The sequence below is a fragment of the Python bivittatus genome, unplaced genomic scaffold (assembly GCF_059951505.1).
Source record: "Python bivittatus isolate LINGU-HERP-01145 unplaced genomic scaffold, Pbiv_v1 ctg000200_np1212, whole genome shotgun sequence".
In the NCBI taxonomy this organism is placed as follows: Eukaryota; Metazoa; Chordata; class Lepidosauria; order Squamata; family Pythonidae; genus Python; species Python bivittatus.
Window position 1 is genome coordinate 10,099,298 of NW_028277040.1, and position 18,894 is coordinate 10,118,191.

Here is an 18,894-nt window from a genome sequence, read left to right on the forward strand (position 1 = left end):
AGCTGTCAACAATGACTTACAGCAGGAGATAAATGCCTTATGGTGGAGCTTTTATTTAATCAAGTGTCTCATTTTTTTTCTCCAGGGCGCACTATACTGGACTTTGCCCCTAAACTTACTCTCAACATCAAAGGCGCGTCTCAGCCAGACGATGGCAGACGTCCCTCTGAGCACGAACAAAACGACTTCCATTTAGACCTGAGCAACGGGACCGACCATTACCTCTCCCATCTCGCCTTTCCAAGACTAACCATCCTCCGCAGCAACCATCACCTCCCTCCCACTTCGGCCCGTGTCTCATTTCCGGCCGCCCATTCGTGGCGTTCGTGCAGCTGATTGCACGCACTCCTGCCACTCAAAGGGGGAGGCGATCCGAGAAACAGTCGGGAGGGGGAGCCGGCCTTAGCCTGACAACCTAGTTCTCATTGGTTGGGGTGAGACCCGGAGGCGGGGCCAATAGCTCGCGCTGGAACAGCCCCCAGAAACCGGCTTTGCGCTTTTCAAAAGCCAACCGTGGAAGTGACGGGAGCGAGCGTGGGTCCGCGCACGAGCGGGTTAAGGCCGCCGCCGAGAAAGAGAGGAACCGCGAAGGAGCTCGTGCGCCAAGCTGGGAGGCTGTCTCGCGGATGCGGGTTGCGCGCGCCTGCTGCGCTCCTCCAGAAGGAAAACCCGGGGCTTTGGAAGCAGCGGGGCCAGCACGCTGGCCGGATTTGCAAGCGAGGAGAAGCCGTGAATGCTGGCTCGGGCGCGGTACGGGTGCATTTTCTTGGTTCTTGGGGAAACTTTATTTTCCTCCTCATCTTCGTATTTGTAAGAGCAGGTCGTGACCTCCGGCGGGGGTGGAAGGGCCCCTTTCCCATTGTCTGCAGAGGTCTCATATCCCTTGTGGCTCACGCCATATAAGCCCACGAAATGATTGCTCTGAAAGCTAATTGTGGGAGGACGCGCCGGCGTGCGAGCGGCTTAGATGAATAATAACAATTGCTGTATTGATGTGTCACTCGTCCAGAAAGAAGTGACTAAAGTCGTGGGGTTGGGAGCAGTCGCTTCTGCTGTAGGGGCCCCAGGCACGCAAGTTCGTTTTAGGGCGTCGCTGAATTTGGTGCGTCTTCCTTCTCGTGTAAGGTGCCGATTGGCGTTTCTTTTGCGTTTGTCTAAACTTTTCGACTTTTGCCTGCACGTGTTGCACAACAGCCTTAGAGTTGATCTGTCCCGTCTCTTGCAGGCTTCAAGATCAGTGGCAACAGTGGCCGGAGATAATCATATTGTAGTCCACTACATTTCGAAGGCCACTTCCTGTCTCCCTCCTTCCCATCTCTCTGCTTCTCTTTGCACTGTCCAATTTAGCTCAGTCTCCATATGACAGATGATGTGAAGTATTTCTTCATGTAATCCAAAATTCGCTTATGGGATTACTTTGAAAATTGTTAATAATACTAATGTAAAGATAGTTTATGTAGTTTAGGCGACACTGGATTAGTCTGGGATAGCATCTCAGTGGGCATGGACCAAGGGATCCTCTACAGCATGCAGTCTTTGGGATTTTATATTTTACTCAAGATGCTTTTATATTTCCATGCTCTGTATAGTTTATATAGAGAAGCTCAAGCTTGTATGAATTAGAAAAACCTGCATGTATCCACCACACTTTGAGGTACCTCTTTCAGGGCTATTGTTTGGGAGCACCTGTTGAACCAGCATTCCTCCACTATCAGTTCTTTGTTGTTACAAGGAAAAGATAAACATTTTTCATTTGCCTTTTCTTTTTCCTCTAAGTGGTTTTATAGTTTGGGCCTAGAAGTGGGGGGGGGGCAAATGATAGAGGGTAGGTGGGAAAAGGGACCAGGTATTGAAGAGATTGTTGCTAAGGGCCCCACAACAGCTGAAGCAGCATTGACATACTCAACAAGAAAGTTGTTGGTAGATTCCTGTGGAAAGTGTTGCCTTTTAGATGGTTATTTATGATGCTTCAATTTGTTTTTTTAAACAGGCTGTGTTTGCTATATTATTTTTACATGCTGAAATTGTAATTAACACTGTAAAAATGAGGCTTTAGATTTATTTTTGCCATTTCTTGGCTCTGTTTAATGCGAATGTTGTATCTTTAACCTTGAATAAATGATCTCATGTCCAAACAGCAAAGCTCAATACAAAGAGTGTTTGAACTTTTAAAATGAAAATCAAACACTGTAGTTTCCATGTTATTCTTCAACTATTTAAAAAAATGAATTCCCTGTTCTCAAGCATTTAATGAGCTGAAATGTTCAATTAGACATTTGTTAGACAGACTTGTGCAGTAATCTTGTTTCTATGCATGTCATTTGGAAGCAATGGATGTTTTATGTGTTCAATCACTTTTTTAAATTGTAGAACAATTTGTTTGAAGATAATACTTCCAGATATGGGGAAAATATTTGTAAATTCACCAAATTTGAAATATTAAGAATATGTGCAATTCTAAGCACACTAATTGGAGAGCATTTCCTTTTGAACTTAGTTGACCTTGATTCTGAGTTAATATGTTTTGAATCAGCCTGCAAATTAGTCATCTGTAAAAATTAAATTTGTGCTAAGGTAGTTCTAGGGCTCACCTCTAGAAAGAACTAATTAAGTAGAATTCTGAGAAATTTAGGGAACATTTGCATTACCTCTGAATAACAACCTCAACCCATTTTCAGGTGTCTGGCATTAGGAGAAAGTGTTATATTGATCAAAGTATATGATTTCCAAAAAATGTTTTATTATATAAAACATGCAAGTCATTTAAGCTATACTTGTAAAATGGGGATAAATACTTCACCTCTGTTCAACTTATTTCTTTAAAACTAGCTGTTAGTAGGTTATATTTTGACCTCTGTACAGTTGACTTTTTAAAATCGACATTCTAAGACCAACTCTTAACTTTGTTACTCTGGAATTGTTTTAGCTAAATAGATTCTCCTACACCTTCGAACGTTTAGATTCTTAAATGATTATTTTTCACTTAACATATATACCTGAGAATGGAACTGCATGCAACTGAGGGTATGTCGTAAAGTATGAATCATAACAAATTATAACGTACAGGCTTAAAATACGTCAGTGCAAGACTTCTCCTTTTCTCTGGAAGTGTTGGGGAATCTGTGGTATTGCTAAACTATCTTGGTTAAGGTAAAATTTCCTACAAGTCAAGGTTGATTTCTGGTGACTTTGTGGACAAGTCCATGTAGTTTTCCTGACAACCGTAGGGAAGTATTTTGGCAGTGGAAATGATTTTTCCTTGCTGTGGAAGCTTTTTTTTTTTTTTTAATTTCCCAGTCTAGCCTACAGATCTGGGCTTATCTGATAGTCTTCTGTATAGCTACTACACAGGTCCTGACTCTGCTTTTTTGAGATCAATAAAATTTGGGTAGGTGCTGCCACCTACCTAGGCCTAGTTATTATCTTGGTAGAATGCATGAGCAGCAAATTTGCAAGGCTTGCTCTGTGTAAAAAGTGCTTCAGTTTTGTTATAAGACTGTGATTAGCTGTAATGATAGGAAGTATGTACAGTGTGTTCAGAAATGTTTTGTAAGAGAGCAGTCATTTATTCTTGAATTAGAGTAGCTCACAACAATAACTTGAGAGATCCATTTTAAGCTCTTCTTGGTCTTAGTATTACAAATTTTAAATAATTTGATATCACTCACATTGTCTACTCTCTGTTCTAGAATTATGAACAAAGTAATAGCATTGCTGATAACTAGTAGAACTAATTGTAAAATTTGACAATTATACCTCCTTAGAATTGTTTCAGCAATGAATTTTGGGGGGGGGGGGAAGAAAAATGATACACATTTATTGGTCCCACCCATTCTTAAAGAATAATGAGAAGTTACCGAGGCAAAATTTCCTTGTGGAAGCCATCATAGCCTTCCTTGGCAAGATCACTTCATGTATGCAATAATTCTTGTTTTAATAAAACTTTCACACTACTGCTGAAAACTACAAGATGTGTAATGTATTGGGTAACACCTTTCCTCCCCATAATATGGATTTTTCTATAAATTTAGGTTTGAAAATAAAATTTCCTGATGTCATAAATAATTTGGGCTATGATTTATATGATTTGTTATATTTAACCAGAAAAGCACACATTTTTAACACTATATGCTATATGAATGTTTCAGTGATTCTTTTTTTCCTAATGGCCAAAATTCTTTGAAATATCTGTGAAATAAATTGATGAAGCAGGCTTCATGCAGTTTAACTGTAAGCATTCACACTGTCTTATTTATAAGTTATTTTTATTGCAGCATCCCTTACATCAAAGGTTTAGTGGGGGAAAGCCCCCCGAAAGTACTGAAAATTGCCTATTATTTCATTAGGTGTAATTCAAATATAATTAAGATACCTATATATTTTCAACATTTAGTAATCTGGAAAAAGTTTATTATAACTTAAACGCTGCCCAATTTAATGTTCTTGTAACTAAATGTTCTTGAGCCTGGAGGATGAGACATTGGAGGTCTTACGCCCCATCTCCCAGGGGCCTCTGGAATTACATACCCTAGCTCTGCCTCCTGCTTTAGTGTGAGCCTATGTACTTACCTACTGCCTCTACCTAGCTTTCAGGGATGTGACTTTACATGACATACTTCCCCCTAACTCTGGTGTGTGTGAAGGACTTGCACAGCCCTTGTGCCTTATTGAGGTGTAAACCTGAGGAAACATGATAAAAGGAAAATAAATACTGTAGTGCCACTTCCTGGCCCTGTAGCACTGAGGGATGCTACCAGGGGAATCAGCCTCTTCGCCTGTGTGAGAAGACTGACAGTTCTGACAAGAGATAAATAGAACAAAATTTAGTTTATTTTAAAAAGGTAGGGGAGAAAAGGGAATGTAGCAAGTCCTTTTTAAGTAGCTGTATGCACAACATTCAGTGGAAAAGGAATTGAAATACAGAGCTGTTAAAAAGACAGTATGAAAAAGAAACTCCCACAGAAGAACATGCAAGTCAGTAGAAGGACTGCTCTGAGCAGATCACACAATGATAGATCTGCTACCAGTATAGAAGCAACTTTGATGTAAATTTGCATAAAACACATAAGAATTGAGATTGTAGAGACAGTAATAATCAGAGACAGTAAATCAGGTTTAAACACATACCCTGTTAAGATAAAAAGTAACCTGATGCAATATTTCTAGCTCAACTAGTTTCCTATTCCTTAGGATGACCTGATGCCTGAAGCTAAAATCCCCTTGCTTTTCTGGCCTTTTTCTGGCCTTTTTCCAGCTTCTTGTAGATATTTTCCTTTTTCTCAGTGACTGAAGAGATTCCAGCCTTCTTCCCAACCTTGGCACAAAACTTTTTGTTCTTTTTCTCTGGCAAACTTTTTAAAGACAAAACTTTTTCCTCCATAGCAGTTTGCAGGATTTGGAGGGGGAAACTGCTTGTTGGTGCTAAAACTCATGTAATTCTGATTGAGACAAAGAAGACATTCCCTGTTTGGGAAACAGCTGTCAATCTTGTGAATGCCAAGTGGCATTACAGCTGTTATAAATTCATTTTATGAAATAATGAACTGTAAAAAAACAAAGACTGTTTTTATCACATCACATCTTGGGTTGGTTTTGCTTGGTTTTACAGCCACTTTGAAATTAGATAGTTACATTATTTGCTTTAGGACAGTTATTCAATTATTTTATTGATTACATTCTTTAAAAATGAATTAAAAAGTGAGTTTGATTGATTTATATAAATCTGTGGGAATTTTTATATTAAAATTGTTTCTTCCCAGATCTCAAAACTGTTAAAGGCAGTAGTTTTATTTCAAATGAGTCAATAGTTTTAACTAACTGAATAAAAACTAACAGCAAAATGGTAATATAGTAGGACCATGTGATACCTTTCTTTAAATACATCTTTCTTTGAACAGGTGAAAATCAGTATCCACCCTGGAGAGATCCCATGCGTTAACTATGTCTAGGAGGAAATCAGAGAACAAAGGCATCACCGGCTTGTTGCTTATATCTCCTCAGACACAAATAAAGTCAGATAATTTTTATAATTTCTATGAAGTTGAACCCAAGGAATTGGGAAGGTAAGTGTATATCTTAATTTTTTTTTTTTCAAATTGATCTTGCTTTAACTTCTGTTGTATCAATGGGTACTCTAATAACTGAGCTTATTGCACCTTTTTCAGATGATTCAAACTAGCTAATAAAGAAAAGAACAGTCCTATTCACATCAGGAGAGTAGGGTCTAGAACAGCTCCCCGTTGAAGCCTACTACAATGGTTTGGTCTCCTGTCTTAGAACAGGCTAACTGCTGTGTGTGTGCTTAGCTTCAGTTTCCATTGCTTCTTATAAAATTACAGTTTTTCTGGAGCTTGCATATAGCATTGCTCTTGTTCTGTTAAAGTAAACTGCAGGTGGGGCCCTGTAGAAAAGCAGTCCGTGGAACATTTTGATATAAGGAATATGGCATGAGAAATAACTACTTTTGTTGTGATCAGATTAAAAATTAATGATCTTTGCCTATGTTACAAAAAACTTTGAAGTGAGGAAAGTGCTTCCCATAATATTGGGAAGGAAAAACAGGTGTTCTTGTTTCTTCAGCATGCTTGATGAATTTGGGGAAAGATAGAGATCACTATCTCAGTTTATGTTGGTCTTTGAAGACCCTTGGAAGCAGTAGGAAAAGAGTCTGCAGCTTCCAAGTGTTTGCAGAGCTTGTCATAAACTATCCTTCTTTATTCCTAAGTTACCATGAACATTGAGTAGCTAATAAGGCAGTCCAGATTTGTGGAGCCACCTATGAACGTTAAAACTACTTAGAGTAGCAATATCCTTTTCTTCCAGTTAGAGTTGCTAGATAATTTTAAAACTAGAACTAATGAAAAATCATGTGAGCACAGATAGAAAATGTTCTCTGTGTCTGGGCAGCCTATTTGTTCTGTTGCCAGTCAGAGAAATGAGAAGGAGGTTGGAGAAGAGGAAATCAATTTTGCAAGAACTCTACAGTTCCTTCCACATAGGAATGTTCAACACATAGAATGCTCTTCTTTTATTGTAAAAATTTCTTCATAATTCTAAAGCCAATGTCTTCTAAAATAGCTATTAGTAATAGCCATATTCATTATAAATACAAAGGCTGTATAGTTTTCTATGATGTTAGAGCCTAACCAGTGTATTTTTATATTTTAAGAAATACTCTAAATGTATTCTAAAATAGTTTACCATTTGCAGATTCCTTGTTTATTATGTAAAACTTACTCCACTGAATGCAGCTCCTGAAGACTACTGTACATCAACACAGCTTTGGGATATTCTTAAAATCAATCTAATATTCCAGTTCAATTATTGCAGAATAAATAATTAGCATGGGCTTTCTATTCTGGGAATGTGTTAATGAATATTCATACAATAATGTATTTTTCCTTATAATTCTTTTAATTAGCAATAAAGATAAAGCAAAAATAAAATCTGTTCTTAATAGGAAAAAAAAAGTAAACAGGATTGGCCCAATCTTGGTGGTTCAGATTTAGTTTCAGGAAAATGATCTTGAAGATAGAAATATTTGAACTTGCTTAATTTAAGGTTTGGATTTTTTTGCGATCAAAACATACATTCTTGGGGCTGAGTTGAATAATATAGGCTTGCTAAGGTGGGGTGATATTATGGAGTGCCTGTGAACATTCTATCAAAATATCTGCAGAACAGCTTTTATGAACGAAGAAAAAGTTGTTAGTGTGCCTGAACATTAAGGACAGAAGATGGAAAATTTTTTAAAGTCTAGCCATAAGAGGAATAATGCAGAGTGATAGACAGTGCCAAGAAAGTTAGAATGGACTGGATTTTACAGTTAGTTTGAGTCAACAGTTAATTTTATTACAGTTTGTAGGATATTTATTGATTTTATTCCTAGCTTAAACTTCCCTTATTACTACTGAATTATATTTGGCTTTTTGTGTGTACAGTATATGCCAGCTCTTTTCTTTTTGCTGATTGCTTCTATGAAGAGTTTCTTAAATCCTCTTACCCTTTTTGCCAGTGATATGTGCCCTTCAGTGCCCTGGGCCACACATCAAAATTCCACTTCCTCCTGAAATTTTGCAGGAATCGTGGTGATGGTACTAGTAAAAAGGAATAGGAACTTGAAATGTGCAAACTCTTTGAAAAAATGGTGCAGGGAAGCACATTACAAGCCACTTGTTTCTGAATAATTAAAGTAACTGCATCTTTTTCCAGGTTCGTATATTGTAGCTGCTCCAGAAGCTGCTTCTTGTTGTCTCTAAATGCATATGTACAGATAGCCATTAAGCTTTGCTTAGAAACTATAAAGGAAAGTATCCAGACAGGAGAACTCAGGAACTAAGCTAGTAAACCAAGTTCAAATTTGTTGACTCCTGCTACCATTCTAGTCCTGCTGCCACCTCCTCCTCCTCCTCCTCCTTGTTATTATTTACATTTGTAGACCTTTGGATCCCTAAGCCCCCCCCCCCCCCCCGCAAAGTGGTGCATCACCAATACTTTCTCCTGGGTAGATTGAATTGATTCCAATGAGAATGGGGTCCTGCAGATGACTAGCTGCCAATGTAGGGCCTTATAGGTTGGTATCAGCACTTTAAATTGGATCCGGAAATCTATTGGCAACCAGTGCAGGACCCTCAGCACTATTATAATGTGTTCTCATCAGTGAACGCCAGTCAGAATTGCAGCTTCTGAGTGATCTTCAAAGGCATCCCCATGTACAGTACATTGCAGTAGTCTAAGCAGGGGGGCAACAAGTGCTTGAATCAGTGTAAGCAGAATCCTCCTGCTTTACGTAGGGTTGCAACTGGCTTACCAGCTGAAGCTGGGGAAAAAATACTGTGGCCACAGCTTCTGCCTGTTCTAGCAGGAGCTGTAAGTCCAGAAGAACTGCCAAGTCAAAGGGCTACTCCTTCAGGGGCAGTGCCATCTTGTCTAGAAACACTTGATGGACAGACAATACTAGAATTAAGTTTAAGCCCATTTTCTCCTATCCAGAACTTACAGATTTCTAACTTGCCTATGTGTCTGTCAGTTTCATTTATATTGTAGGATCTTGTGAAATATCAGTGTGCATGCTGTCAGCTAAAGTGAATGTGTATTTTTGCTATAACTGCACATGACTGGAAGTTAAAACTGAGAATGCCTGAAATAGATGTGTACATTTAATAAACAGAATCTTTGTTGTGTCTGAAGTATCATAAATGTGAAGGTGGCCAAAATGAAAAAGAGTCAAACATCTGCAGATGGGTGTCATATCAAAGGGTGGGAGATCAGAGGGAGTGGGTAACTGAGGCAAAAAAGTGAGCAATGTGTTTATGCCTCATGAACGGCTATGAAAAGTGTGGAATCTTTCTGGTTATCACTTCCATGCAAAATTCCTGAAATTCTCTCACGATTTTTTTTGTGGCCTTCAGTGCCCTACCTCATGTATCAAAACTCCTCTTCAGCCTTAGATTTTATAGGAGTTTATGGCTTTTAAACAACCATTAAGAAACTGAAACCATTGAGTCTCAAATACTGCACTATGATTTCTTTTTTTATGAGTGGATTGTACTTGTCCAGAAAATACCTCAAAAATGTATGCATAGTAGGCCTGTACCATGCTTTGGATTCAGTTCCAAAAAGGTGCTTCAGAGTATGTGGGAGCTTAAATGCAACAACTGCCAGTGACCTCTTAAAATAATCCTGCAATTTGGGGAATAGATGTGGCTATTTTAATAAGTTGAGTGCATACTGCTGGCGTGTATGTACTTTCTTCCATGTTCTCCAAAGCACCTTTACCTAAACAAATGAAAAGCATTGCACAACCCTAATGCATTAGCTTGTGTTTGGTTGTCTTCAGGAGACTGAAATAGTTCCTCCTTTTTGTAATGATGCCAGCAAATTTACTGAGCTAATTTTACCTATTGCGGAAAGAAGCAATAATAATAATTGCTTAAAGAAAATTCAAGCTTTATTACATTACTGAATTTGGCTGGCTCATGTTGCATTTGTAGAAGATCAGTCACCTTGAAATAATAGGTGAGATTTTAAAGTTATGTTTCTTTGTGGTAGCTATTCTGTTTGTACTTCAGTACACAATTCAGTTGTTGACCTTGGAATGAGGTATCTTTTGTTTCTTTTGGGTGTTTTTTTGGAAAATTCTTCTTTTAATAGTTTTATAATAGGGTCCTAAGAGAACTGTTGAAAAAAATTTTTTTTCAAAGAAACAAACATGAACTTTCAAGTTGTTCCCACACTTGCACATAATTTTATTAGAGCACTTTACTTGTTAATTGAAATAGGATCTTTCAAAATGGATATATATAGGTATATTAGGAAGAACTTTCAGAGAAAAAATGACTTTTTTAATGTAATATATTTTAAGTTATATTTATTTTTGACTGCTATAAGATTTACATATTTTACATATATAAGATTTACAAATTTTACCATTTCCATACTCCAGTCCAATTAAAGGGTTGTTTTAAAATGCTGTCTGTTGGTCCCTATATTTAAAATTAGTGATAGCTTGAGGAGTATTCTCAATGGCTGGCCTTCAAACTTGGACATTTTCCCAAGCTAATTTACAACTCTCTTAGTGTAGATCTTACCTGATAAAAGTTAACTTCAAGGATGTTTTAGTTATGTATTTCAGGTGTTTTTCTGATGTTATTTTATTGTCTTAAGCTTTATGAATATTGGTGGAATAAGGGTTTAAAAATATTTTAAAATATGGGTGGGTGAGCTAGAAAGATTTTTGTGCCCACAGCATATACTTTTCATTTAATTATTTTCCAAAGATTTTAACTCTCTGATTCTGTTCCCAGTCTAATCTTAGTATTGTATTTCTGAGCATTCCTATAAACTTCTGTGCTAAAATAAAAATGCTGGTTTTCAGGCATTCTCAACTTGGCTGAGGGAATACATTTTTCTTTACTTCCGAAAGGTCAGCTTGGTTTTTAAACAGTATGTGGTTTTCTTCTAAAAACACAAGCTTACCAACATACATTTTTTATTCTACAGTTAAATGAGCAGTAAGGGAAAAAATGGCATGCTTTGTTTTTCACTAGCAATTGAGAATTGGTTTTTGTATGAAGACTTTGAGATGTACTTTTATATTTTATTGGGAAAGTTACTGCTTGAACTCGCCCAGTTCATTAATTTTGCTTTACCATGGCAGGTTTATCTGTCAAGGTATGCTTGTCAATAACATAATTTGGTATTCTTCATCTACACCAAAGATGGGATTTGTTTTTGACTCTTTCTTCCAGCTCAAGTCTTTCCTGACTTTAATAGTTTACTCCTTCTTTCCAATGCTGTCAAAATGTGTGCACAGGCAACTGGGTCATAAGAATTTTGAAGCAGTCATTTTAGTTCCTCTGCACTTCCTCTTTGACAAAAGGTAATTAAGAAAAAACAAAACAAAAAGCAGCATCAGTGATGTAATATGTTTTAGGCCAAGTTCCACCTTACCATTGGAAAGCTAGTAATATGATTTGGTCCAGGATTTAAAGTACCCCGATGGCTAAAAATGTAAGGGATCTGCAAGCTCCAGTAATTAAAGTGAAGGAGCACAGTGAAAAAAATGGGGCTAAATTAAATATAAAGAAGACCAAACTAATGATAACAGGTGAAACAACCAGCCTTAGAATTGGCAATGAAGATATCAAAGTGGTGGATAGCTTCTGCCTTTTAGGATCAACCATCAACAGTATAGGAACAAGCAGTTAAGAAATATGCCACAGACTAGCACTTGGGAGAACAGCCATGGCGGCCTTGGAAAAGATATTCAAATGCTGTGATGTCTCTATACCTACAAAGATCAGAATCATTACAAGCCATGGTATTCCCTATGACACTTTATGGAAGTAAAAGTTGGGCTTTGAAGAAGCAGGATAGAAAGAGTATTGATGTTTTTGAACTTTGGTGTTGGAGAATCTCCTGAGAATACTGTGGACAGCCAAGAAAACAAAGAAATGGATCTCATTTCAAACCCAGAGATCTCATTTGAGGCACAAATGATCAGGCTCAGACTATCTCACTTTGGACACATTATGCAAAGACCTAGTTCTCTGGAGAAGTCTCAATTTCTGAGAGAGGTAGAAAGAAAGAGAAGAAGAGGACGACCAGCTGCAGTTACAGTGGCGATGTGCACCATTGGAAGACCTGAAAGACCAGGTTTGGGGCAGGTCGTCATGGAGAAAATCTAATCTATGTGGTTGCCAAGAGTCAACAACAGCTTGATGGCACATAATCAGGATTTTAAAAGCTCTGTTCAAATCCAGTTCAAAAGTCATGTCTCTTTATTGTTGCAGAGCTATCACAAATTGAGTCTAGGGTTTTTTGTTTTTTGTTTTTGTCTTTGAAAGAATGTAAGGTTCCTGCAAATTAAAAAAATCTGAGCAGAGTTTAAGCAAAATTGTGCGCTAAAAGATTGGGAAACAGTTCTAAATGGAATTTACGGGGGTAATATTATCTCTCATAGCTCTCAAAAACCTGTATGATTTTTATACTGGTCTATGACTGAAATAAAGGTTTGATTGGTTTGGTTTAATATAATTTTCATGGAGGCATAAAGTGTTCAACTGCTGTAAAACTGTCATAGTGTGAAATAAAGCATTAATACTTGAAGTGCTGTAAAATAATTTAATTGTTTTGTCCTGGAATCTTAAATATACAACCATTTTTAATATATCTGATAATTTCATTTGCAACCTATTTGCAGTGTTCAGAAAGTAGTTCTAACCCTCTCAGTATGTTTTAGCATAGTTTTAATGTCTAATGTTTAATAAGAATTTAGTCAAGTTACAAACATTAATTGTTCTGTTGAAATCTTAAATGAAGGGTTACTCAAATCTGTTTAAATAATAGTGATCTCATTAAGATTAATAGTTTTGTATGTGAGTGGTTCTAAGATTGCAATCTTTATATTTCATTTACATCAGTCAGATTGAGCATATTCTTTACAAAATGTCTGTTTCTAGGATTTAAAGTTGGAAGGAATTGTAATTGAGATAAGAGAAATGATGAATTAGAACAAAGAGATAGTAAATTGAAGCGGTAGTAAGAGCTCCCGAGTAGATCACAGCTAAACTTTCTGTCCAAAGAGCTCTGTTTTGGCTTTCTAAATCTTCAGTAGCTTTACATCAAGGATGAATGACCTGTGATCTTCCAGATGTTGAATACCAGCTCCATTCAGTTTTAGCCACTATAGGTAATGGCAGGGGGCTGGGATTGGGTTGCAAGACTGTCTGGAAGGCCACATGTATACCAGGTCTAAAAGAAATCTTTACAGAAGATACAGTTATGGATGCAAAAAATAGCACATTTCTATCTGCAAAGAACAAGGGTGAAATATTACAAAATGTTTTTGTCCTTCTGATTTGGACTGGTGAAGTACTTCACAGTTGTTCCTTCATTTTTTTTTTCAGAGGAAAATTTGCTGTGGTTAGAAAATGTATTGCGAAAGCTACAGGCCAGGAATATGCAGCTAAGTTTCTGAAAAAGAGGAGAAGAGGCCAAGACTGCAAAGCAGACATCCTACATGAAATTGCTATTCTAGAACTAACAAAACCAAGTCCCCGGGTAGTGAATCTCCATGAAGTCTATGAAACAACAAATGAAATCATCTTAGTTTTGGAATAGTAAGTATATATTCAGTCTCCTTCAGTGTGTCTGATAATATGTTTAATGTGTTCGTTGTTGAATTGGTTGATTGAATACAACCAGAAAAGCAATATTTGAGGGCCTCTGTACTTTCTAAGTTTGGCCCTTTGTTGGAATGACTTATCTGCCTATCTGTGGAACTCGTGTCCTTGACTTTTATGGTGCTCTCTGTTTTGTTGTTCAGTGGTAATTTAAAAATTAATATGCAGTGCATGTTCTGTTGCTTCAGTATAGAATTGAAAAAAAATCATGGATAACTGCTTTATAATGATAGGAAATCTATGTTAAAAGAAAAAACAAATCTAATGGGTTGGGTTACTTGGTAGGCATTTCTTGTGTTTGTTTTATGCTTAGTTGTCCTCTCACTGCAAGAGATTAGAGATGTCAGTGGCTCATATTGGCTGAGTTTATGAATTTCAGTCATAATAGCCTGACTTGCGTATCATGCTAAGCTGTAATGAATGGTTCAAACATTGCCCTAAGCTAAAAAATAAAACAGTACATTATAGTTTAGCATTATGTGTGAAGTTGAGTTTTGGAAATCCTGAATTAATAATGGTTTTCATAGAAACAGTTGGAGAAATATTCAAAACAACATACTGGTAGTCGCCAGGTTAAGAACGCCTGGTTTAAGGACGACCCATAATTAAGAATGGAGCCGATTCTAGCAAAATTCAATTTAAATACAAAATGGTTCGAGTTCATGATGCAGTACTACTTATACAATATTATAGAATAATACTGTTCCGACTTACAATTTTGACTTAAGAACAGACCTTGGGAATTGAACTTGTTTTTCAACTGGGGACTACCTGTACTTTCTAACCCTTTTTATTATTTTCAACTGAATAAAATATTGGAAAGAAGTTATAGAAAAGGGCTTGGGACTCTGTCTATAAGATAATTCTTTGCATGACAGGTGAAGTCAACAAAAAAAGAGATCAGCTTTGAGAATGGGCCAGATCCCACCCAGCAGCTTCAGAGAAAAAAAAATGTAGGAAAATTTTCCCCAGTGCATCCTCATGGGAAAAGAAGCGGGGTAGTGGCTTAGAATGCTGATGAGTCCTCTGGTCCAAACTCTCCTCCCTTTTCCTTCTTGTGACCCAGAACAGAACTATTTAAAGTGGTTGGAAAGAATTTCAAAAACCATACTCTACATGTGTCCCCAATATTATTTCACTGTTCTAGATATATTTATTTGGCAAATTTATATTGCCATTCAACTAACCAGTAGAACTATGGATGGTGAACAGAGATAAAAACAATAGTTATCCAAACCAATTAAAAGAAAAATCAAACAAACTGAGGTTGAGGCTCCCATAAAAAATTCATTGCCAACGTATCATACTCCCCTATACCAGAGCTCCATTAACATCCTGGCCCCAGTGGCTGGGGAAAAAGCCAAGTCTTTATGGCCTTGAAGGTCAGCAGGGCCATCCATGTCTCTGGAGGGAGGCTGCTCCATAAGGTAGGCATCATGGCAGAGAAGACATGCTTCCTGGCACCCACCCACAGCTTCACCAAGGGAAGCTTCACCCACCCACCCACAGCTTCACCAAGGGAATCCACAGCAGGAACTATTAAGAATAGGTGATCCCACAAGTAACCTAGCCCCATGCCATGTAAGACTTTAAAGATAATAACCTTTCATTGTACCTGGAAGCCCACTGGGAGTCATGAATCAGCAGGGTTACATGCACATAATGTGCTGCACCCAGTATTTCATCTGCTGTTCCATTCTGGACCCACTGAAGGTTCTGAATGCTCCATGGAGAGCACATTGCAATAGTATAATTGGGAGGTGACTAAGGTGTGAGTGATTGTGAGCAGTACCTCCTGATCTTGAAATGGGTGCAACTGGTGCACAGGAAATATTTGTGCAAGAGTCCTCAAGCAGAGGCTGTGAGTCCAGGAGGACCCCAGCTAGAATCTAACTCCAAGCAGAACTGAGCATTTTATCCGACAGATGTGTAGCATAATTCTCACAACAGCCCTGCAAGTATTCCCATGACCCCTCCTTACTAAGAAGGGATTGAGTTGCCCAAAACAGGGTCATCAGGTGGTTATAGGAGAAAGAAACGCATATTGTCACAAGGTAATCCATCATGTAGATTCTTACTGTGCTCGGTCAGACTTGCTCTTTGTCTTCCTTCACCAGCACTCTAGATGTCTCTAGATCAGCAGGGTTGCTTCATCTTCCAGAGTTCTTACAAAAATCAGGGGACCTTCCAGGATCTTCATACACATAGAATCCACATAGGCAGAGTCCAAGCAGCAATGAAGTTCTTGGTCAAACCATGCATCAGAGCTTTAGAAACTATCTCTAGTTCCCTCTGGAACCCCACTGGGTTGGTTCATTGAGGATCTTTCTTCCTTGCAATAGAGTGTAGCCATAGAAAACTCCAAGGCTAATAGAGAGTGATCAATCTATGTCAAGGGGCTGATGACAACATCCCCAGACTCTGGATTATGTCATCACTGCTCTGGGATAAAAATCAGATCTAGTGTGTGACCCTCTCTGTGAGTTGGAGCTGTCAGAGGCCTGGATCAGGTCTACAACTGCCCAAGTGACCATGAATTCCTGAGCTGTCTTTGACTCCCAACCAAGCAAAGACAAGTTGAAATCCTCTAAAACGGTAAGTCTGGGGACTCTACCTCAATCCTGTCATTGGAGTCAAGCAACTTAGCAAGGAAGCTATGTATAGCAGGGAGGCTGGTACACAAGCAGCAGTCTCATCTGATCCCTAAGGCCCAGCTTCACAAACAGGGTCTCCCATCTACTTATCTGCAGAGCAGTGTCCCTGGAAGCCACCAGAGTCTCCCAGATAAAAATGGCTACACGTCTACTCCTGCCCCAGAACCTGGGGTAATGCCACACCTGAAATCCAGGTGGGCATATTTCCCAGAGAGGATTCGCCCCCCCCCCCCCCAGCTAGGTCTTGCTAATGCATGCCAGGTCAGCCCTGTCATCCACAATTACATCATGAATAAGGGAGGCTGTGTAACAGACCAATCTGGCATTCAGCAGCAGCAGGCAAAACCTGGGGCCAGTGAAGCTCCAATGACCATGATTTGGGCTTGAATACAGGGGTTGAAGTGTGACACCAGTACCAAATGTTGGGGTGCTTTCCCTAAAAGCAGCCTGCCTTGTCTTCCACCATATCTCCCCATACCCACCGTCATGATGTCACTGCCTGCTTTCTTCCTCTTTACAACAGCCATCATCCATGGCCTTCACCCTCCTATCCCCAGGTCCAAGGGCCCCACCACACAGCCAAGCAACAAGCAAGTCAGCTATAGCAGTTGGGGGCTTCTGATACTGAAACTGCTATAAGAAAATAGCACAGTTCTTAAAACCAAGCAGATTGGATTTATGTGATTAGGAATATTGTTTCAGTTACACAAATGAAGAATTTCATATTCTCCCCTCCCAATGGTGTTGTGGCTAAGGCATCAGGCTAGAAAGTGGGAGACGGGTGAGTGCTAGTCCTGCCTTGGACACAAAGACCTTGGGCCAGTCAGTCTCCCTCAGCCCTAGGAAGAAGGCAATGGCAAACCACTTCTGAAATCTTGCCAGGAAAACTGCAGGGACTTGTCCAGGCACTCGCCAGGAATCAAGGCTGACTCAAAGGCACCCCCTCCCCCCAAAAAACCCTAAAAAAAAATACTGGGCTGCACATATACCACTAAGGATCTTTATATTTCTCCCTTTTTTTTTTTTTAATATGAGGTGACTGTGTGCTGCTACTTATTTTGATCTTGAAAAGCCTTTGCGATTGACATATATAACTTGTTTGGCTCGCTAAGCTGCTGCTGCTGCTGCTGCTGCTGCTGCTGCTGCTGCTGCTGCTGCTGCTGCTGCTGCTGCTGCTGCTGCTGCTGTGGCGGCCTTCTCCTAGTAGGAGAATTATGTCCTAGGGTAACAGATGGTGCAAACAGGAACCCAGCTAGTGGAATCTGCTTTTGGGTCTAATTACTTATGAATCTGAGAGGGTGTCTTACATTCCCTGATAAGACTAGAAGCAACTGTTGAAAACCCAGGAATGGTAGGAGATACAGATGATTACAAACATCACTCCTGAAAAGCCTGGGTCCCTTTGAAGATTATACTAAATATTAGTGAGGGGCTCCTTATGTGGCCAGTTTAATCCTGTTTTGTAACCCAGGCCTTTTCCCTTTCTTTTTCCGCTTGCCTAATCCACTTTTGTTCATTTCATCTGTCCTTCACAGTGAATCTGCTCTTCCCTATCTTCATCCTGTTCTTTTCTTCTTTTTTGTTTTTTTCTGTTGAAAGAAGAGTGTGTGTGTGTGTGTGTGTGTGCGCGCACGTACGCGCGTGTGTGTGTGTTTCACTTTGTGTTTCTCTATGGGTGATTGGCTTGAATGTGTGGGAGAGAATGGTTGGGATATTCAGAGAGGGATTTGCATATAAATGGGATACCTTATTTTACAGGCAGTTAATTTTAATCAGTTCTTTCATTGTTCTTGTCTCAGACCTCCCTTTTTGAGGGGGGGCGAGATGTGTGTGTGATTGTGTCCATGCACACACAGAGGAACATACAAGTGGTGCATATGTGCACATTTATTGGAGAGGAGGAAGTTGGAGTTAGCCATTTCAGGTTGATATGGTAGGGAAGGTGGGCAGTACATAGGATTTTTGCTTGTGTTTATGCTTTTTTCTGCCTATTTTTTGTGGTTCATCTTTCTTTCAGGTAAATTCTATATGTGCTCTTCTTCTTTGGCTGCTTTTGATGATGTTATTTCTTTTTGGAGTCCTTAATGTATCCTATCGTCTTTCCGAACATGGGCTTTTATATTGCCTTGCAAAATAATAGTTCAATTATTTTGTTCAGCGCTAAATAGCCATTTTTTTCTAATGTGAAATTCTGCAGTATAATAATTTCACATTTATGCTATTTGGCTTTCTATATTGTCAGTTCAGGTCATATCCAAGTGAATCTGATTTCCATATTTCTAGCTCTTAAAAATCTGCATTAGCATGTTAATGTGTCAAATTTGCTAAGATAAATATATAGCTGGTAAGTGAAACTTTAGCAGGGTGTGGATGTATATGCACACACATATATTATCCAAAATAAGTCACTTTCATTGAATCCCACCAACTCTCATGGTGGTTATGGTGATAAAATGAAGGGTGATCCCCATATAAGCTGTCTTGGTTCCTGGAAGGAAGTTGGGAGATAAATAGAAATACATTCATGTTGTGGTATTAGCAAAGGTTGGCCCCCA

At 38.8% G+C, this 18,894-nt stretch overlaps 1 protein-coding gene across 1 annotated transcript in view; it reads left to right on the forward strand.

Moving 5' to 3' along the window:
• Positions 1-487: 487 nt before the first annotated feature.
• STK17B (serine/threonine kinase 17b) overlaps positions 488-18,894 on the forward strand; it is a 32,692-nt gene continuing 14,285 nt past the window's right edge. The window contains exons 1-3 of the mRNA XM_007426942.4: positions 488-750; positions 5,898-6,062; positions 13,410-13,622. Coding sequence (XP_007427004.1) covers positions 5,941-6,062; positions 13,410-13,622 — 335 coding nt within the window. The 5' untranslated portion in view covers positions 488-750; positions 5,898-5,940. The remainder of the gene's footprint in view (positions 751-5,897; positions 6,063-13,409; positions 13,623-18,894) is intronic.